The sequence below is a fragment of the Panthera tigris genome, chromosome A3 (assembly GCF_018350195.1).
Source record: "Panthera tigris isolate Pti1 chromosome A3, P.tigris_Pti1_mat1.1, whole genome shotgun sequence".
NCBI lineage: Eukaryota > Metazoa > Chordata > Mammalia > Carnivora > Felidae > Panthera > Panthera tigris.
Genome location: NC_056662.1, coordinates 113,082,097 through 113,105,048, shown reverse-complemented (window position 1 = coordinate 113,105,048; position 22,952 = coordinate 113,082,097). Strand labels below are relative to the sequence as shown.

The following is a 22,952-nucleotide window of genomic DNA, read 5'->3' as shown; positions in this document are numbered from 1 at the left end:
AAGAGAGAAAGCATGAGTGGGGGAGGGACGGAGAGAGAGGGAGACACAGAATTCAACGCAGGCTCCAAGCTTCAAGCTGTCAGCACAGAGCCCGATGTGGGGCTCAAACCTATGAACCACAAGATCATGACCTGAGCCAAAGGTGGTTGCTTAACTGACTGAGCTACCCAGGCACCCTTCAAATGTACCATACTTTCAAAAATATATAAAATATACTCTTTATATTTTGTGTGTATCTACACTTTTTATTCTTTTAGAAAAACTTTTGAAATTGTTTTGTAAGGATACATGTTTCCAAAAAATCACTTCTTGATTTCTTTTGAATTTTCAGCTGTATAAAGGTAGAATTAATGCTACAAGCCATGTCATCCAACATCCAATGTACGGAGCAGGCCATAAGTTCCGTACACTTCATTTGCCGGTCTCAACAACGTTATCAGAAGTTCTTGACAGAGTGTCAGGCAAGTCAGATTTAAGTATTAAAATTTTTCTTTAACTTTATGTTACATTATATAAAATTTTTATTATGTTTTGTAACTTTATTTTACTGCATCTACTCACTCAGCAACCATTTCATGAATAGAAAGGTCAGTATGTCTTTACATTTTCAAGCATGAGAAAGAAGCTGATAAAGGAGACAAAGTGTATGTGCGCTGCCTTCTAGCACCCATAGTTCTTTTGCTGTGGTGTGTGTTGTGTGGAGAATTGACAGAATGGACAGTTGGAAATGTTGACAAGCCTTGGGAAGCCATTGATGGAATTTTTTCACAATAAACCGTAGGGCTTTTTTATAATAGGTGATTTGCAGGCTATTAGGTTGGATAACAGGATTCTAAATAATAAATATTTACTAGATCTCAGGAAGAAATGAATGGTCAGGAGATGAAAATGAAGTAGGTAGACTTGATTAGTGACCTTATTATTTATAATAGTGAAGAAAGCAGAGAGAAATTATCCCCTAGGCTTCCTGCCTGTATTCTAAGATGATGGCCTTAAACAGTATACAGGTTATTAAAACACGGGTTTGTATTATATTAAAATATAAGCAGTTTTGATGACAGAATGCAGATCAACTGTAGATAGTTTGATTGCCTGTAGATAGTTCGATTGCCTCTCAGAAATCCTGAGAATGAAATCAGTGAGTGAATTGATTGAGCACCTTCTATGTGTAAGTCCTCAGGCTGTAAGAGTAAGCAAGACCTGTACCCTGCCCCTCAATATTAGGGTCTTACTTATGCTGTTTAAAACGTAAATGAAATTAAATAATGTTTGCATTCTAATATAAATGTAAGTATGTTTCTATCTGTATGCATTAGAAGGGAGTACCTAAGTACTATAGCTGGGAACTTAGGAGTATCTCAGAAAAAAGCTGATGTCCATGTATCAGTGGGAAATACAAAGCTTATTTTGTAATTTCTAAGTTTAGAAAAAAACTGGGTTGAAGAGATTTGGGAGTTGTTACCATCCATAGATGGTAAGTTAAACCATGTGAATGGATGTGATCGCTATGAGAAAATAAGGTAGAAAAGATTCTTTCTTGGTTTTAGTCACTGCAGCCACACAAGTATGTACATAATACTATATAATTCTTTCCTTTTTATAAGTTAAACAATAAAATGTTCAAATACTATTATAATTGTATAAATAACATTTGTTCTTATTTGAAAATGTCTGCCATATCTTGTTACAGCTAAACTTTTTCAAAAATTTGATTTTATAGACTTTTTTTCTATCATAGCCTTGAAATTGTTCCTTGTGTGTGACGAAGAAAAAAATGAATAATTAATTTAAATGAAAGAAGGATAAGTGGGCAAGAGTACTGAAGTTCAGTTATTGCTATTTCCTATCGATCATGGGAAAGTATAGACATTATATTACAAAATAACTGGAAATTTAATATTTTTCTTTTTCTTCACTATAAAGGAATACTGTTTTCTAAAATGTCTTATTAGGTCATTAAAAGTAATGACCTTTATTACCTACAAATCTAAAAAATAAATTGATTACTTTCTAAGAATACTACTCCTAGTAAAAAGTCAGACAAAGAGTCATCCTGAGCAAACATGGAAAATTTGCAAGTGCTAATTTAACCTGTATTTAGCAATGCTTTGGTCCTTTAAAGTGTATTTATGATCTTTAGCCATACTTGGTATGATATATTTACATGTGCATATATATTTTATCAATATGTATAAAAACAAGTAATCCAAAATTAATAATTTTACCCACTTCCCATAGCTTTTGACTACATTGCTTTCAAATAATATAGTTATGTGTCAGTATCTTTGCTTTTACAAATTTCTGTCATTGCTTTTAAGCAATTTGATTGTTATATGCCTTGTGGTTTCTTGCTGCTTATGATGTGGGTTTGTTGACTTTCTTGAATCTGGGTGTATAGATTCCATCATATTTGGACATTTTTTTACAAATATTTTCTCATATTTTCTGTCTCTGCTTCTCTCTTCACGTAGAGTAATTCAGGTTACACATTTATTAGGCCTCTTGAAGTTCTTCCATAGCTCACTGAAGCTCTGCTCATTCCCCCCACCCTGACCCCCTGCCTCTTTTTCCCCCCTCTGTTTAAAATTTTTGGATAATTTATATTGCTCTGTCTTCAATTCTGTTCCTCTGTAGTGCCTACTAATTTGTTCTTTTTTAATATCTCCTTGTCCTTTTTTAAAGTGTATAAGCTTTCCTTTAAACATGTTTATGTTGATTATTTGTTCCTCATTATAGATTGTATACTATTGCTTCTTTATTTGCCTGGAAAATTTTATTGGACTTCTACTTTTTTACCTTTTGGGTGCTGGATATTTTTGTAGTTTAATAAATATTTTTTATTTTGTTCTGGGACAAAGTTATATTACTTGGAAATGGATTGCTTCTTTTAGATCTAGCTTTTAAATGTTATTAGTTAGGAACAGAGCACCTTTTAAACTAAGGCAGAACTTATTTGTGATGATGGACATTTTTAATAAACTTGTACTGTCTAGTACGGTAGCTGTTGAGCACATGAAATGTGTTTGGTGAGACTAAGGAACTAAGTTTTTAATGAATTTAATTTTGAAAAGGTACTATATTGAAATAGAAGTAGGGTACCACATTTGAAAATGAAAGTCTAAGGCTACTTGGGCCTCACTACTGAGGTAATACCCATCTGAGAAATGTTAGGAATTCACTAGGCATTGAGAACACTAAATATTACAGCCCTTATTTTAGACTCTGGGGTTGGTCCCCTTTTGAGAAGTACTTAACTTGGCTTTTGGTGGTTTCCTCATATATAATACTCATCTGTATGCGCTAAAGACCCAAAGGAGACTGTAGATCTCTGGAGCTCTTTCTCTCTGCAGATCTCTCCTCCCTAGCAATGTGACTTAAAAACTGCAGCCAGCCATCTTTGTCTTCCCGGACTCCCAGTCCATATCCTTACCTTGGATGACTTCTGAGTTGTGCTGATCTATGGCCTGGGAAACTCTAGCAATGAGCTGGAGCAGTCCTAGAGCTCACCTCTTTAGTTTCCACTCACCTAGGCATCACTCTGTGGCCTTCCTGATGGCCATTGTGTGAAAACTGTTTAATGTATTTTCCTAGTTTTTAGTTATTTCACGTAGTAGAGTAAATCTGGTTTTGTTATTTCATCTTGATTAGAAGTGGTAATCCAAACTAGAACAATTTTTTTTTTTAGTTAAAAAAATTGTTTTTAAATGTTTATTTTTGAGAGAGAGAGAGACTAACAGAGACAGAGTGTGAGCAAGGGTGGGGCAAAGAGAGGGAGACACAGAATCTAAAGTAGGTTCCAGGCTCTGACCTGTCAGCACAGAACCCAACGTGTGGCTTGAACTCACAAGCCACGAGATTATGACCTGAGCGGAAGTCAGACACTTAACTGACTGAACCACCCAGGCGCTGGCCCCATTTAAAATTTTTTTTCATGTTTATTTATTTATTGAGACAGAGGGCGCATGTGCACAAGTGGGGGAGAAGCAGAGAGAGAATCCCAAGCAAGCTCCATGCTCTCAGTACAGAGCCTGACATGGGGCTCTATCTCTCAAACCATGAGATTGTGACCTGAGCTGAAATCAAGAGTTGGACCATTAACCAACTGAGCCACCCAGGTGCCCCTAGAACAATTTTAACATATTTTTTTAAATGTTTTATTTACTTTTGAGACAGAGAGACAAAGCATGAGCAGGGGAGGGGCAGAGAGAGAGGGAGACACAAAATCTGAAGCAGGCCTCAGGCTCCGAGCTGTCAGCACAGAGCCCGACGCGGGGCTCGAACTCATGGACTGTGAGATCATGACCTGAGCCGAAGTCGGATGCTCAACCAACTGAGCCACCCAGGTGCCCTGCCCCTAGAACAATTTTAAACAGACTATTGAGAAGAATGTTTTTTACTGATACCTTTTAGTATTTGACATTTATTGGTATGATAGTATGTAAGTTCTTATCACCTAATGATCTTTACTGGTTTTCCTGATTATGTGTTGAATTAATTTTGTGATTTTTTAAAGTATTTTATTTAGGCTTTCTGTTTTTGCCTTTGTAATAAAGTAAATGTATTGTTGCATGATGTATTTTATGGTATTTACAGAATTTTCAAATTTCACACAAGAAACGGAAACTCTAAAGGCAGACTGTGGTTAGGAAGGAACTTCAGAAATTGACATCACAGGGGTATTTTTCAGACGTTCAAAGAAAGCACAACGTAGGAGATAATGAAAACGTACTATTTTATCATTTTAATTGTTTCACCTTTTTAACATTAAAAAAGCATTAGATCACAATTGTGTGAGTTAGAAAAGTGCAAAGGGAATCTGTATAACATCTCCACACTGGTGAAAGTCACTCCTAAGTTCATCCAGGTTTTTGGATTTCTTAATGGCCAAATCAGATCATTTTAGTTATTCATTTCTTGATGTTTAATAGCATGCCATATTCCAGAGTAATGAAACAAAATATTGAGAGTTTAATAAAGTGCTTAATATTCGTTCTTAAAGTCGCTAAGCTTCCTAACTAAAAACAGCAAAACAAATCTTCATTATTGAAACTTGTTCCTTTCTACTCCCATTTGTAGAATAAGAAATCTACCGTAATGCTTTAGGATGAGCCCTCAGCTCGAATTGTGTATTTGTCATTTACAAGTTGTATCATAGCCTTGCTACAGGCTGTTTCCTTATTTTGAAAATAATATTCTTTCTTAATATGCATGTTGTGAGGACCAAATTACATGTTTGTTGCAAATACACTGAACTGTGCCTACAATAAAAGAAATGTAATGGTAATGGTTTTTCATTGCCTCAAGAGGTAATACTATTGTAATGTAATATTTTCTAGAGATAATAATTTAAGTGTCCTGGCTTATGAACAGTGGTGATTCCCTTTCATTGGTATCAGCAAGGATTGAATATCAGGCTTTACCTCATCAGTTTTTCCTAAATCAATTCACATTGCCTTCATATTAATGATAAAATCTTGTTTAATCCTTGTCTAAAATGGTTAGCTTCCTTCTTAATGATTTTGAAAAGCAGTGTATTTTAGGTAATATTTTCTTACAGATACACCAAGTATCACTGCTAAACTAATTAGTGAACAGAAAGATGACAAAGAAAAGAAAAACCATGAGGAGAAAGAAAAAGTTAAGGCAGAAAATGGATTTCAGGACAATTACAGTGTTGTTGTTGCTTCAGGTATGCTTTCTGTTTTTTATAATCTTGATTTTTGTTTGGATTTTATATAAAATATAATAATATATACTCTAGGAACTTCATGTATTAAAAGGTGTTAATGCAAAAAGCTGACTTAAAATGATGTCATAATACTGGATGTAAAAACATTACACCTGAAATCTATTACTTTATGTCCAAAGCTTACTGTGTTTCATCAGATACTGAACATGTGTGAATCCTATAGATACTCCATTTAAGCTTGACAGTACACAAGTGAATTGTACTCGTACTATCAGGTAATTGAGGAAGACAAAATGACCAAGACAACTGGTAATTTTGGAGGATATATTTTTTAACATAAATGAAGTGATTTTAGTTCAAAAGATAAAGCTTAGTCTGTATTACTTTACTCTTCAAATAGGAGATAATGGATTTTATTTCTATCTCAGAGAAATAGAACAATAGAATTTAGCGTTATTTTTTACTTTCTTGGAGAATAGTTACGAACATGAAGCTAAAATTCATGGCATGTCATGAAGGGCAAATAGAATTGGAAGATCAGATATAAAATCAGAAGAAACGTTTCTCCCTTTTGGCATTAGTTAGGAATGTGATGCTATTTAAAAATATTGTAGAAATACTCTTTTATTTCATTGTGTGCTGACTGATATAGAATCTTCCTGATTCTTTTAGGGCTGAAATCCCAATCCAAACGGGCTGTGTCAGCTACACCACCACGTCCACCATCCAGGAGAGGGAGGACAATTCCTGATAAAATAGGAAGTGCTTCTTCAGGAGCAGAGGCTGCCAACAAAATAATTACTGTCCCAGTGTTTCACCTGTTCCACAAACTCTTGGCAGGTAATGTTCACAATATTGAAAAATACAAAAAATTATAAAGACATGTAATCACCATACTCAGACTCCTGTTTAATCAAGTGCTCTTGATGAGGTACATGAGTTAGTGAGACTTTGTCCATACAGCTCCCTCTAAGAAAAATGAGAAGAAAAGAAGAGGTAACCTTTTACATGCTCTTTTTAACATTATAATGTTGCATATTTATACTTTACTGTCGTCTTAAATTTTGCTGTCAGTGTGCTATAATATCAGTAAAACTAACGTTTTAAAGAGGTCATAAAAAGTTATGTAGGAAGGAGTGTGAGGCAGATTTTGAAGAACTCGTTATGGTAGTAGAAGTCATTCATGTACCACTGAGAGTTAAGCAGTATTTTCTCTCTAGCTAAAACATAATCTTTGACCAGTATACTTCCTCTTGGTCAAGGTGATACCCAATTTGTCTCCGTTTTTGTGCTTTATTCTTAAAATCCAATTGCCAACTATTCCTTCTTAGCCATCTTTTCCTTCTTACCTTTATGTTACTGATTTATTGCAGAGATCAACAAACTATGGCCAGTAGACTGGATATAAAAAAGTTTTATGGAAATAACAGCTGTGCCCATTTATTTGTGCGTTGCCCATAGCTGTTTTCATGCCACAGTGGTAGCGGTAGTGGTTGCAGCAGAGACTGTATGGTCTTCGTAGATGAAAATATTTATCATCTGGTCCTTCAGGAAGAAGATTTTGCCAACCCCTGATGGCTAGGAATGTTTGTTTCTTTGTATCTTGCTGTATCTCATGAGATCTTGGTGGGATTTGGTTTGTGACTAACACTTTCTACAGACATTATTGTTCTGTGTCAGAATTTCTGACATATGTGTCAGAAATAGATTTCTGTAAACTTTCCATGTGCTAATTTCAAATTGTTTTTAAACTGGTGTCAGAATGCTGTACATATAGTTCAGTAAAAAAGTAACTAATTGACTTAATCAAACCAAGTAAATATTTCCCTCTTGGATTCCAGGTTTAACTTAGTTATGTCATTTTTAGGCCAGCCATTGCCAGCTGAAATGACGCTTGCCCAACTTTTAACTCTCCTGTATGACCGAAAACTTCCTCAAGGTTACCGCTCAATAGATCTGACTGTTAAATTGGGATCTAGAGTTATCACAGACCCAAGTCTGTCAAAAACAGATTCTTTTAAAAGGTTACATCCTGAAAAAGGTATGTATATGATGATCCCTTACAGTCTGTGATCTGAGAAGTAGGGATTTCTCTAGCTCATGACTTCATTTACCTTTGTTTTTATTCTGTCAAGTTAATGAGGTCTTGTTCTTTATGACTGACTTGATTTGTAAACATAATAAATTGCTATTGTTTTCACTGAAAATTAATCTTAATTTTTCTTACAGCATCACTTTATGAGCACATATGCTTTGATTTATTATTTGCCTCTTGCATTCTTTTTTTTTTTTTTTAAGCATTTTTTTGGAGTTTATTTATTTGGAGAGCGAGTGAGCACCAGTGGGGTGGGGAGTGGGCAGAGAGGGAAAGAAAGAATCCCAAGCAGGCTCTGCCCTAACAACACGGAGCTTGAACCCACGAACCATGAGATCATGACCTACTGAGTCACCCAGGTGCCTCTAGCATTTTGCATTCTTTAGTAAATCTTAGAATATTGCCTTTGCTTAGTTTTCAGCAAGATTATTTGTTTTTATGTAGTTGGGTTTTTAGTATTTATACAGTCTGATCATTTGTAAACATACTAATCTTTTGGTTTTCCTTTGTGAGTGATTCAGAGTTAACCAATATGGTATAACTTTTAGTTTTCATTGTGGGAAGTCTGTTAGTATTCAGTTTTTCTTAATGGGATACTTTAGAACATGATGTACATATATTAGTATTTGCTTTGAATCTCTGCAAACTGACTTATTTTTACATAGAATATGCTTATAATATGCCCTAAAGGACAGTACTTCTCAAACTTCAGTATGATTGATTATAAGTTACCTACAGAACATTGTTAAAATGCATATTCTTACTCAGTAGGTCCAGGGTGGGACCTGAAAGTCTATATTTCAAAAGCTTTTACTAGATGATGCCAATGTTCACTTTCCAGTGATCCTGCTTTGAGTAGCAGGACTGTTAAGAGGCAGCGTCAGAAGTCATTTAAAGATTATTATAGTATCCAGCCTTAAAGCTCTTTCTGAGTAACATACTGATGCTGTTTTGTTGAGTAGAGAGGTGACAATAATATCCTTGTACATGAAAAATTATTATAAAAACAGACCTTTTTTTACCTGTTATTTGTAATTTACTTTCTAGATCATGGAGACTTACTTGGTAGCTGTCCAGAAGATGAGGCTCTCACTCCAAGTGATGAATGTATGGATGGAGTATTGGATGAATCTTTACTTGAAACCTGTCCCATCCAGTCACCATTACAAGTTTTTGCAGGAATGGGTGGACTGGCTCTTATTGCAGAACGACTACCGATGCTATATCCAGAAGTAATTCAACAAGTAAGATAAATTCCTAACTGAATATATAATTCCATGGCAAAGCCCTTTGTTCTTTTTTTGCTTTTTAAAAATACTTACTTGTGTTAACTTTTGGGGGGTACCCTTTCCCTTACAGTCTTCGAGCATCCTATAAATCTTTCACAGGTCAGTCTGTACAGAGAGCTTTGTGAGAATTTGTTGGTACCGAAGAAATGCTGAAGACCAAGTACATTTGCCAGACTCATTACACTGCAGCATTTTCCTTGATTTTATGGTCATCGTGCTGTAATATTTTTATTTCTGTGCTTCTTGAGGCTTGATATTAATTATAGATGTTACTGGAAATGGGAGAGTAAGGCAGTAGTGTATACTGCTACCCAGATACTGCTTAACTTTTTTCCTGTTTTAGGTACCATTTCCATTTCAGGCAGTTTTAAAAACATAACTGCTTTAACCTCTTTACTGTTAATTAATGTTGCTGTTACTGATGAGCTTATTGATGTGCTTTCGGTGCTCCTCTGTTAATAAGGGGGAGTGTGGCACATAGAAAGTTGTAAATACAAAGCACTGGATATTTACTGAATGAAGTAGGGGAATTATTCTCTAATTTCATGTCCTAAGAATATATATTAGTTTCCTGGAGCTGCTGTAACAAAGTACCATCAGCTGGATGGCCTAAAACAACAGAAACTTATTCTTTGACGTTGTAAGAAGCTGTAAGTCTGAAACTAAGTTGTCTCCAGACCCATGGTCCCTGTGCAGGCTCTGGGGAAGAACCATCCTTGTCTCTTCTTAGGCTCTCCTGCTTGCTGGCCCTTGGGATTTGTTGGCTTGTGGCTGCATTACTCCAATTTCTGCCTACATTTTCACTTGGCCATCTTTCTTGTGTCTATCTGGTGTCTCTGTGTCTCCCTCTCCTCATAAGGACACTTGCCATTGATTTAGGGTCCACTCTGATCCAGTATGATGTCATCTTAATTTGATTGCATCTGCAAAGACCCTAGTTCCATTCTCAGGTAGATTAACAAATGAATGAGTAAATAGGTGGAGAAGATGGGAACGTTTTTACTCACAGTTCTGGCTGACTAATAAATGTAGAAGGAATGATAGAAAGCTACCATTTAGCAACCACTGTAGTAATTATTATTTCAGGCAAGAATTTAAAAATGCTGATTGTTCGAAGTTTGGTGAGAAAGAAACAAGATATTTATATAGCCTCAAAGACTCTGTCTACATACTCTTTTGACTAATTACAAAAGATAAAATGGTAACTTTATTTATAAACAAATGTATGTATATATGTATCTAACTTTAAAGTAAAGATATTTTGCAGATCCCACCATACTCATGACATCGTTTAATTCCTGATTTCTGGAAACTTTGTAAAAAGAGGCCCCATTATTGATCCTTTTATTCCTATATTTCTGTATTTTATAGAGATCATTTAAAGTCAGGTCTTTAATTTGAACCTGATGTTGAAACACACATATGGCCAGACAAAAAATTTCTTTTTCTTTAGGTAAGTGCTCCAGTTGTAACTTCTACCACTCAGGAAAAGCCAAAAGATAGCGATCAGTTCGAATGGGTGACCATTGAACAATCAGGGGAATTAGTTTATGAAGCACCAGAAACCATTGCAGCTGAACCTCCACCTATCAAGTCAGCAGTACAGACCATGTCTCCCATACCTGCCCATTCTTTGGCCGCTTTTGGATTATTTCTTCGTCTTCCGGGCTATGCTGAAGTGCTACTGAAAGAGAGAAAACATGCCCAGTGCCTTCTTCGACTGGTATTGGGAGTGACAGATGATGGAGAAGGAAGTAAGTGTTTAGAATTATTAATGAATTCTAGAGTGCATAAAAGTTACTCAGATCAGTGCCTGCTACTAGATTTATTGTCGGTAGTTTCATTCTAATGACACACATAGTAAGTCCTAAAGAATCTTTATTTTCATTTCTTTATTCATTCAAAACGTATTCACTGTTTACAAACTGCTGGGCATCATTGGAGGCATTTAAAGATGAAGCAGATATTTAGACCCTGCCCTCACGTAGCTAATGTTCTCCTGTTTTCCAGTAATAGCAACAAGCAGTATATGTAAGTGTAGACTTAAGTTACAAATGCCTTGCAAGCACAGTCTTGTGAAGGCTCACAGTTATGAGACTGTTTCCTTACTACCCAGCTATGTGAAAAAGTGGTATGTTAGTTTTTAGTAGGGTGTTGAAGGATAGCATCTATTTAGGCTGAAATGAGCTAGAAAGATGATTTGAGCAGTGTTTGTGTGCCCAGATCATATGAGAGAGGATAAGTTGGCTGATGAAAATTTACATAAGAAACAACACTGAGTGCTCATTTTAAAAGCTATTATTATTGATAACAGATCATGGAAAGTCTTAGTAAGAACTTCAGGTTTTAGGGCGCCTGGGTGGCTCAGTTGGTTAAGCGTCCTACTTCAGCTCAGATCATGATCTTGGAGTTAATGGATTCAAGCCCTGCATCAGGCTCTGTTCTGACAGCTCAGAGCTGGGAGCCTGCTTTGGATTTTGTACCTCCCTCTCTGTCTGCCCCTTGCCCACTCACAGTTTCTCTCTCTCTCTCTCTCTCTCTCTCTCTCTCTCTCTCTCTCTCTCTCTCTCTGTCTCAAATAAACATTAAAAAAAATTTTTTTTAAACTTCAGATTTTATTCTAAATAGTAATGAAGATTTATTAAAATATATGAACCAAGTTATGATATGATGATCTTTTTTAAGAAAGTGAATCTGGAAGCAATATTTAGACTAAAGTGAAAAGAATGTGGAAAATAACATTACATGACAATTATCTTGTAATATAATATTACAAAATAATAATAGAAAGCTATGGTGATTGTTTCCATTGGGCCGACAGTTTTATTTAATATAAGGAAACATTAAAGGAAAGTCATAATGTAGGATAGCCTAGCAAGTAGATTTTCTATTGGTTTACCTGTGATTCTTCAGTTAATGACCATTCCATTTGGAAATTAATAATTGTTCTTTATTTAAAAACTTTTTTTTGATGTATTGTTTTTGAGAGAGAGACAGAGTGCAAGTAGGGGACGGGCAGAGAGGGAGAGAGGAATCTGAAGCAGGCTCCAGGCTCTGAGCTGTCAGCACAGAGCCGGAGCATGGCTGGAACTCGTGAACTGTGAGATCATGATCTGAGGCGAAGTCAGCTGCTTAACCGACTGAGCCACCCAGGCGCCCCTAATTGTTCTTTATTTTAAAATCATATGGTTTTGCAGAGTGGCCAAAATGAACAAATCAGGAGACTATAGATGCTGGAGAGGGTGTGGAGAAACGGGAACCCTCTTGCACTGTTGGTGGGAATGCAAACTGGTGCAGCCACTCTGGAAAACAGTGTGGAGGTTCCTCAGAAAATTAAAAATAGACCTACCCTATGACCCAGCAATATGCTAGGAATTTACCCAAGGGATACAGGAGTACTGATGCATAGGGGCACTTGTACCCCAATGTTTATAACAGCACTCTCAACAGTAGCCCAATTATGGAAAGAGCCTAAATGTCCATCAACTGATGAGTGGATAAAGAAATTGTGGTTTATATACACAATGGAGTACTACGTGGCATTGAGAAAGAATGAAATATGGCCCTTTGTAGCAACGTGGATGGAACTGGAGAGTGTGATGCTAAGTGAAATAAGCCATACAGAGAAAGACAGATACCATATGGTTTCACTCTTATGTGGATCCTGAGAAACTTAACAGAAACCCATGGGGGAGGGGAAGGAAAAAAAAAGAGGTTAGAGTGGGAGAGAGCCAAAGCATAAGAGACTCTTAAAAACTGAGAACAAACTGAGGGTTGATGGGAGGTGGGAGGGTGGGGAGGGTGGATGATGGGTATTGAGGAGGGCACCTTTTGGGATGAGCACTGGGTGTTGTATAGAAACCAATTTGACAATTTCATATATTGAAAAAATTTTAAAAAATAAAATAAAATCATATGGTTTTGATTGGAGGTGAATTCTGTTACATACCACTTAGAATATTAAATCCTCACCACAAAGTATATTTAATAAAAACGTATGAATTTCAAACTATTGAATATTAAAAGTACATACTTTACCAAATAAAGCACCTACTTCTCTATGTATTTTCATATTTGATGGAATTCTTCAAAAATGGTGATATTATTGGGGCATCTGGGTGGCTCAGTTAGTGAAGTGTCTGACTCTTGATTTTGGCTCAGGTCATGATCTCACAGCCTATGGGTTCGAGCTCTGTGTCAGGCTCTGTGCTGACAGTGCAGATCCTGCTTGGGATCTTCTCTCTCCGTCTCCCCCCATTCTGTCTAAATAAATGAATGAATGAATGAATGAATGAATGAATGAATAAATAAATCTTTGAAAATGGTGATATTGTTTTAAATATTTTTGTAATAACAAATTACAGCTGCTACATACTGTATAGTCCTACCTGTTTAGTTTCATATATAAATTGTATATACCTATTTCAGTAGATCAGGAATTTTTAATTATTTGAACTGATTTTTTTTTAATGTTTATTTCTTTGAGAGAGAGGGCACGCATACATGCGCACCTACGGACGAGTAGGGGAGGGGCAGAGAGGGGGACAGAGGATCCGAAGTGGGCTCTATGCTGACAGGACCAAGCTTGATGGGGGGGCTCAAACTCACAACACCGTGAGATCCTGACCTGAGCTGAAGTCAGATGCTTAAGTGACTGAGTCACCCAGGTGCCTCTATTTGATCTGATTTTTTAATTTAAGTAGATAGGGAGGTAAGAACCATTGTATTTGGGTAGTCCATTACAACATGGTAGGTGTAACCCTAAGCAGAAAATTACCTTTACGCCATTTCAGACTTGTTTTTTTGTGAACATACATACATACTTTTTAAAAAGTATAATTTTGATACCCATTTCTGAAGTGGTTCTCTTCCACCATTCATATGTGGTTTTTGTTTTCTTTTTTTTTTTTTTTGCATTTAACATTCTAGCTAGACATAGTAGAAAACTATATTATGTACACACCAAATAAAATAGTTTTGCTCTTTCATTATCTATTCATGGTTAAAACTACTCCCAGGGCAATCGGGTTACTTTTATACTGTTGTAAGGAACTTCTAATGCTTCTATTTTAGTTGTTAGGTTTTAGTTCTGACTTATAATAGTCTTGACATAGTCAATAATGATTAATTATTCTATGAATATATTTCAGCTTTTATTTGTTTACATTCATGATGTCTTCAAGAGTTTTTCTAGACACTAAATTTTAAGATACTCTGTGGTCTTTGGATTGCTTTTTAATAAATTTAATGACATAATTTTCTGTTACATTGTCACTATTAATTTGTGACCCTGAATATTGTTCCTTATTGTGTTCTTAAATATTTTTAATTTCGAGTTCTCTTTTTTTAATATAGGTCATATTCTGCAATCTCCATCAGCCAATGTGCTTCCAACTCTTCCTTTCCATGTCCTTCGTAGCTTGTTTAGCACCACACCCTTGACCACTGATGATGGTGTGCTTCTGAGGCGGATGGCATTGGAAATTGGAGCAGTACACCTCATCCTGGTCTGCCTCTCTGCCCTGAGCCACCATGCCCCGCGAGTTCCAAACTCTAGTCTCAATCAAGCAGAGGTAGGTTGAGTTTTATTTACCTCGATTGTGAGAAAGTTAAGTTAAATTCATCGAGTACAGAATAGGGTTTTTTCTGAAATAATATTTCAGAGACTCATGTACATCTTTTTTGGTTCCTAAACAATATTTGAAAAAGAAACTATGAACTAAGTGTTTTCTTCTTTATTGGGTGCTTTGAGGAACCATAGGTTAACCTATCTGCTTAAAAAACAAAGATTTTAAAGCTTAAGGAAGCTTTCCCGTTTACCAGCATATGCTGAATTTATACTGTGATCTCTTTTCCTTTTCTTTCTCAAACTTTAGAATCATACTATTGAATTGGTGCCTCTAGCTAAAGAGTAAAACAAGAGAAAAAGAAAGAAAGAAGAAAGAAAACCACCTGATTATTTCAAGATGATTTGATTATGTTTTTAGAAAATTCTAAAATAATTAATGCTATAAGTAAATTTAATTAGGATACAGTATCCAGGTTCAGTATTTAAAAATAAGTTACTTTTGTATACCAGCAAGAAGCATATGATACGCTTTTTCAATCTATTTTTTAGAATAGCATCAAAAAGAGAAAGTATCTGTGAATGAATCTGAAAAAATATGTGCAAGACATTTACACTCATACATGAACTTTTTAAATTTTTTTTTTTTTTAACGTTTATTTATTTTTGAGACAGAGAAAGACAGAGCATGAATGGGGGAGGGTCAGAGAGAGGGAGACACAGAATCTGAAACAGGCTCCAGGCTCTGAGCTGTCAGTATAGAGCCTGACGCGGGGCTCGAACCCACGGACGGTGAGATCGTGACCTGAAGTCGGATGCTCAACCTAGTGAGCCGCCCAGGGGCCCCAAATACGTGAACTTTTTAAAAGAAACACTAGACTTTAATAAAATGAGGTCTGTGCCCCTGTTTATTTCCATGGGCACAAAAAATATAACAGTTCAATGATACTTTTTTTTTTTTTTTTTTTTTTTTTTGAGAGAGAGTGCAAGCAGGGGAGGGACAGAGAGAAGGAGAGACAGAATCCCAAGCAGGCTCTATGCCACCAGTGCAGAGCCCGATGCGGGGTTAGAACTCATGAACTGTGAGATCATGACCTGAGTGAGATCCAGAGTCGGATGCATAACTGACTGTGCCCCAGTATTATTTCTTATCAAATTGATCTTTGTGTTTGATGGCATTCCAGATTTAATTTGGAGGAATCTGACAAGCCAATTCTAACATTTTTTGGGGAAAGGCAGAGGCTCAAAAATAGCCAAGGCAGTTTCAAAGAAGAACGTATTTATTAGGCTTATGCTATCATGTATCAAAATTTGTTATTAGTCTGTGGTATTAGTACAAGGATAGATGGAAGCCCAGCAAACAATAGACTTAAATCCCTGTATGTAGGATTACCTGAAGTGAAAATAGTAACTGCACAACATGATGGGGTAAATACGATCTTATCAATAAATGATGGTGGGGTCAGTTAAATATTCTTGTGGAACAAAAATGAAATTTTAAACCCTAATGAACTCTATATGCAAAAATTAATTATAACTGGATGATAGATATAAATGTATGTAACACATACAAAATATAATAGTACCCTTTTATGGAAAAAATATGCTCATACCTTTATGATCTTAGAGTACACAAAGATTTCTGGGGTGCCTGGGTGGCTCAGTCGGTTGAGCATCCGACTTTGGCTCAGGTCATGATCTTGCGGTTTGTGAGTTCAGGCCCGGCATCCGGCTCTGTGCTGACATCTCGCAGCCTGCTTCGAATTCTGTGTCTCCCTCTCTCTCTGCCCCTCCCTTGCTCATACTCTGCCTCTCTCTGTCTCTCAAAAATAAATAAATGTTAAAAAAAAAAAATTTTTTTTTAAGATTTCTTAAAAACAATTTTTAAAAAGCACTAATCCATAAGGGGAAAAACGTTGGAAAAAGGCAATTATGTTAAAATTAAGAACTATTTTTCATCAGAAACACTATTAAGATAGTGAAAACAGAAGTCATAGAATGGGAGAGTATATTTGGGTGTATCTGATAAAGAAATTGTATTCAGAATATTTGGGAGAGCTTCAAGAATTACAAAAGGAAAAGGCAGAAAACCTCATGGGAAAATAGAGGAAAGACTAGAATGAGCACTTCATAAGAGGGGGTATCTAAATGTCCAATAAATGGAGAAAGGTGATCTGTTTCTTTATCAGAAAAGTACAAATGACTGGAATGGATACAATAATGTGGAGACAGTAAAAGATAAGCAAATTGTAGTCTACTATATAATGGGATACTATTAGGTGATGAAAGTAAACAGCTGCAGCCAACTACACGTAACAGCAGTGATGAATTTCACAAGCGCAACTGAAGTGCCACACAAAGTGGAATTTATACGGCATCATTCCATTTATAGAATGTTCATAAATTAGACAAAATGAAACTTTAGTGACTACAGTTTCATGCTTAGGTGGTAAAATTATAAAGAAGGGTAAGGAAGCATTGAGTATAAAAATTGGGATTTTAATTAACTTTGTGGAGAAATTGAAGGTTTCACAAATAGGAGATAGAATAGGGGCAATTTCTTATGTGCAGTGATGTAATTCTTGGCCTGCCTGGTTAAATAAGTTTTTGGAGTTCATTAAGCTTGACTTTTTTTTTTTTTCATGCATATGTTATTATTTATATTACAAATTTTAAAAAATAAATGTTTATCAATAATATTAATTCTACAGGTACTTTTATATGGTGATGAAATTGTGATTTATTTTAAGTTCATCTTATAAAACATGAAAGATGACATTTGCAGTCATAGATCCATAAAACTATTTTACAGATCTGTTTTTGGAAAGTATCATTGTATATAATATTCTTCTTTAGAATATCCTCATTAAAAGAAATGTAAAGCATTGGTATTATTTTTAAATTACCCTTGAAACCAATACTTGCAAATGTTTTGAGGGTATATCGTGTATTATATTTAATGAAAATTCTTTAAAAAGAGGATTCTTGTTATATAATTAATTTTACATTGCACAAAAATAATAATGAAGAATTGACCTTTACAGAGTTTGGGGTTATGTTAATAAAACCAGTGGTTCTAAGTCATTTTTTCTCTCTCTACCATTCACTTTTTTAGTATGTCCCCTATTCCCAAAAGATTTTTTCTACACATCACATTCTCAGTAAGAAAGAAATTGAAAATTGTTCCTTCTAGAAGTATGAGGAATCTTACTGCGATTAAAGACATATGACACAGTTAAAGAATTAAAGATATGCTTTAACTAGATTCATCCTAAGGGAGCTGGCTCATGTACCTATTCCTTTCACTGTTTTCTCTATCTAATTTTGTGTCATTGACTATAAGTCTTTACCCCCTCTTTTACTGATATTTTAAATTTTTTATATGTTTTTGTTTAAAAGATTTTTTTAATATTTATTAAATATTAATGCACAAGCAGGGGAGGGTCAGAGAGGGAAGGAGACACAGAATCCAAAGCAGATTCCAGGCTCTGAGCTGTCAGCACAGAGCCCGATGCGGGGCTCAAACTCACAAACCATGAGATTGTGACCTGAGCCAAAGTCGGACGCTTAACTGACTGAATCACGCAGGTGCCCCTGTATTTATGTATTCTTAAGTATAAGCATGTTCCCCCTTCCCTTAACCCCTGGCAGCTGCCATGTGTTCCATCTCTCTGTATTTACCTACTCTGGGTATTTCATATGAATAAAAGTGTACAGTATGTTACCTTTTGTGTCTGTCATCTTTGACATAGCATGTTTTTGACGTTCATTTACAAAGTAGCATATATCAGTACTTCATTACTTCTTATGGCTGAATAATTTTAATGTATGTATATATCACAGTTGTTTATGCATTCATGGTGGGCATTTGTGCTGTTTTGGCTTTTTGGCTATCATGAATAGTCTTGCTATGAAAACTCATGGACCTGTATTTGTTTGAGTGTCAGTTTTTATTTCTTTGGTTATATACCTAGGAATGAAAGTGCTGGGTCACATAATTAATCCTTTGTTTACTTTTTTGAGGAGATTTCAGCTGTTCTCTTATAGCAGCTAAATTATTTATGTTGATACTTATAAATATTTGTGAGGATAAATAAAATCAAATAGTAAGAAATTTTCATTTTTTGTTACAAGCCACAGGTATCGAGCTCTCATAACCCTACATCAACAGAAGAACAACAGCTGTATTGGGCAAAAGGGACTGGCTTTGGAACAGGTTCTACGGCTTCTGGATGGGATGTGGAACAAGCCTTAACTAAACAGAGGCTGGAAGAGGAACATGTTACCTGTCTTCTGCAGGTATATTTACAAAGTTGATATTGTCGGTGATAATAGTTAAATTTTTTTTTATATTTGTGTTGATTTTTAAGTATTGATGACTATCCAACTCATCCTCAGCTACTGTTATAAAATATATTATGCTCCTTGCTCTTAGTACATTTAAATACCCCTGGACAAAGATTATTTATTCTTCCCTCCTTGTAACTCTAAATTTCTTCCATCTCAATTAGCTTTTTCACTGAGAGGAAAGTGACAAGGACGAAATTATCCAATAACTGGAAAATATACCATTTCTACCTTCTTCCAGTCGTCTTCTCTTCTAAAATGCCGTATCTGGACTCTCTTTTTTAAATATATATAGTTAAATGTTTGTTTATTTATTTATTTATTCTTTTATTCGTTCCTCACATTGTTTTAGGACTCTTCTAGAATCAGGCAAGTTGCACTAGTATGGAAAGTCCCACAGCACCAATGGGAAGGGCAGGTGCTTAAATAATAGCTTTAGTCCCTGCATCAACTAATTGACTAAAATGGGCCAAGTTTTTGAGCATTATTTTCTATAATTCTAGAATGACAGGCTCATTCTAGTACGAAATTCTAAGATCACTGTCAAACTGTACAGTGAATCTATTCAGTAATATAAATAATACAAGAATTGTTGCTAATTTTTTTAAGTTTGTCTTGTTAGGTGGATTTTTTTCTGTATGTCTAGCTATATACAGTGTAACATTGTGCAGAACACACCCTTCTCTTTTGAAAAATCTGAGGGAAACAAGTCTTGTTTTTGAAACAAAGACGTTGACTGACTTGAAAATATAAACTCTTGGTACTTAGACTGAATATCTAACAAAATGCGGGCTCTTAAAGTATGTGAAGCTAAAATCCAATTTAAACCCTCTAATTTTTATTTTTAGGTTCTTGCAAGTTACATAAATCCCGTGAGTGGAGCAGTAAATGGGGAAGCTCAGTCATCTCATGAGAGTAGAGTACAGAACAGTAACGCCCTTCCTTCTGTACTTCTGGAGCTTCTCAGTCAGTCTTGTCTCATCCCAGCTATGTCATCTTATCTACGAAATGATTCGGGTAAGTCACATTGTCATTAGTCCTTTGTTTACTTTATTATCTATTAAAATAATGAGGTTCCATTGGAGTATTTGGTATTATCCTTCCCCAGTATCTGTAGGCATGAGATTAACGGATTTATTTCTTAAAAATTATTGTGGAAACACTTAGTTGTTTTTTGGGGATTCTAATTGGGTTATCTGTGTTGTCATCTGTCCTGAAACACAAAATCAAAGTTTTCATTGTCTCTTTGTTTTAACCTGTGAATGTACTTTTTTACAAATAATGTATAACTGAAAATAATGGGCAAAGGCTAGTAGCTTCTTGATAATATTCTGAGCTAAATATTATATATTATATATAAATATGGTTGAACTTCTATGCATTTTAATAATTTTAATGTTTTTCTCAAACACTATAAAATTTCAGATGATGGTAATTTCAAGACATGTATAAATTATTTTAGTCCCATAGGTACTTGATAATAAGACTACTAATTTCATAAATTCACTAATAAAAGTACTGTGGGTACTTACTTTGCCAGTGTGCAGCTGATCATTGAAACTAGTTTATTTCATAAGTAGTTATGAAAGTATCTTCTGAGAAACGTATTCTTTTCCTAAATAATAATAGAAGGATGTGTTTTGTTTAAAGATAGTGCCAAGAAAAACAAGTTAATTAACATCGCTTCCCTTTCACCAGGAACTTTTAGTATCTGTTCTTCTTATCTATGCCTTTCTTTAATCATATTGTTATGAAAATAGACATTTACACATCTGCTTAGATTATTAAGGAAGAACAGGTGAGGAAAATGATGGGAATAAATCTTTTTAATGCACGGTTAGAGATGGAAAAGCTACTTGTATTTGTAAAGGGGTAACTGCCTCTATTTTCTACCATTATGGAGATTATTGGGCTTCTAAACACAGTTCTCTAATCTGCCTTAAACTTCATAAAAATATTGAGATGATACATTATTTAGATTGAGTTTTCTTTTACATTGACATGTTTGATACATTAAATTGGTCTTTTTTAAAAAGTAGTTATCAGGTACACAGTGTATTTTTTTGATTAAGTAAAATATTTAGAGGTATAAACACTTAACTATTTTAGATATTGGTACTGAAATTTAACATTGGGTTGTGTAGAGAAATTGAGGAGAGTGGGATAAGGTTTTTCTTTATCTCTTTCCACATTATTAAAATATTATTTAATTAGTCCTTTCACTTTTAAAATGTATATCCTCTCAAAAATTTTAAAATTTATCTTGTTGTATAATTCAGTCTTTGTATAATACTGAGCTTTTATGTTTATGGATCAGGGTCAAAAAGGAAATCCAGTATTATCTACTTTTACTGTTTAAAGTAATGTATTCATGTAAGGTGCACTTTCTGGTAAGTATATATGTTAATAAATAAACTGTGATTTTGTTAACCATATGCAATTACGGAGACTTAGATGCTGTATCTTGGAACTATTTTAGAAGTTTAATGTGACAGATCAGAATTTGACCTTTCCTTTATGACTTACTCTTTCCCTATAAAATGATTTTGTTTTAGCCCTACTTTTAGAATTATGTGCTCGAACCTGGTACCTTGTCCATTGGTATAACTGGAATTGGTACATTTATATTTGAATGTGGTAACAAAAATGATTTTGGAATAATACTTTAAGATCAATTAATTGCTATAAAGTGACTTAGTTAAGTAGATCAGATGATTTGGTAATACACCTTTTAAATGATGTTTTAAATGATCAGAGAAAATTACTGTCACGTTTGGGATATATTCTGATCTTTAGATTGTGAGAAAAGTATGCTCATTTAGAATATTCTAAATATGAATTGATTTTCAGGAAAAAAATACCTTAGTATTATATCAGTAAATATGTTATTTATATGATCATTAATTTTGCTTAAAATGTTAGTTTTTAAGTAGCATTTTAAAATCTGAACAGATTACCTGGTCCAATTTCCAGTTTTGTCACTTGCCTATAGAACATTATTTTTGGTGGGATGCCTGGGTGGCTCAGTCAGTGAAGCAACAGACTCTTAATTTTGGCTCAGGTTGTGATCTCACGGCTCATGAGCTCAAGCCACTTAGGCTCTGTGCTGATAGCATGGGCCCTGCTTAGGATTCTCTCTCCCTCTCTCTGCTCCTCCCCTGCTCACACACTCTTGCTCTCTCAAAAATAAATAAATAAACTTAAAAAAAAAAAAAAAGAATATTGGCAAGTTTGGGTGGTGGGATAGGGTAAAAAACCATTCCCAGCTTTGCTTTGTCTTTCATAATACTGACATTTTTTACAGACTACAGGCCATTTGTTGGTGTTTGTGGGAGAGGTGCTAATAATTTCATTTGAGACATTATATTCAAGGGATGGTTTGCTTGCATCGCTAGCAGATAATATACAAAAACACAAGCAAGCATAATGAAATAGGCTGTCTTGAGAACTCTGGTAAAGTAGTACACATTTCCTTTCTGTTACATGTTTGGAAACAATAGGCGAGCAAGACAAGACATACAGCAGTTCATGCCGTACTTTCATTGGCCTGCCATTAAGTATTGAATGTGGTTTCTTACCCCTTTACAACCTCGTTTTTGTCCTTCTTTTCTGACTCCTAATGTATAAGTTAGATACTTTGAAATCTCTGAACTTTTCTTCTTAATGACTATTAAAGAGTGCTATGAATACCAGAGTCTACTTGTGTCTTTTAATAATGCCTTAAAGTTCTCATATTAGAAGGCTTGTTATGTAGCAGGTTATCTGTAAGTCTGTTTTATTTTGGTGGAAGTTTAAAAATTGGCCAAAAATTTTAAGTGAATAACAATATGCTAGCCATACTGATAAACAGAAATTGCACATAATAATTGATCTTCACTTTAGCTGTGAACATCTTTGCATCACAGGTGAAAAGAGAGTACTGTCCGTTGTAAAATCATTACCAGCATAAAGAGTGCATACTGATTC

The 22,952-nt window shown here is 35.0% G+C and overlaps 1 protein-coding gene across 9 annotated transcripts in view; it reads left to right on the top strand.

Annotated features, from left to right (window-relative positions):
• BIRC6 (baculoviral IAP repeat containing 6) overlaps positions 1-22,952 on the top strand; it is a 223,543-nt gene that overhangs the window by 143,745 nt on the left and 56,846 nt on the right. For all 9 annotated transcript variants that reach the window (XR_006215936.1, XM_042982203.1, XM_042982202.1 and 6 more), the window contains 9 exons: positions 332-461; positions 5,558-5,689; positions 6,362-6,529; positions 7,557-7,730; positions 8,832-9,028; positions 10,527-10,827; positions 14,429-14,646; positions 18,774-18,938; positions 19,835-20,003. Coding sequence is in view for 8 of the 9 variants with exons in the window: in XM_042982203.1 (XP_042838137.1) it covers positions 332-461; positions 5,558-5,689; positions 6,362-6,529; positions 7,557-7,730; positions 8,832-9,028; positions 10,527-10,827; positions 14,429-14,646; positions 18,774-18,938; positions 19,835-20,003 (1,654 nt within the window). In the remaining variant the exon portion in view is untranslated. The remainder of the gene's footprint in view (positions 1-331; positions 462-5,557; positions 5,690-6,361; positions 6,530-7,556; positions 7,731-8,831; positions 9,029-10,526; positions 10,828-14,428; positions 14,647-18,773; positions 18,939-19,834; positions 20,004-22,952) is intronic.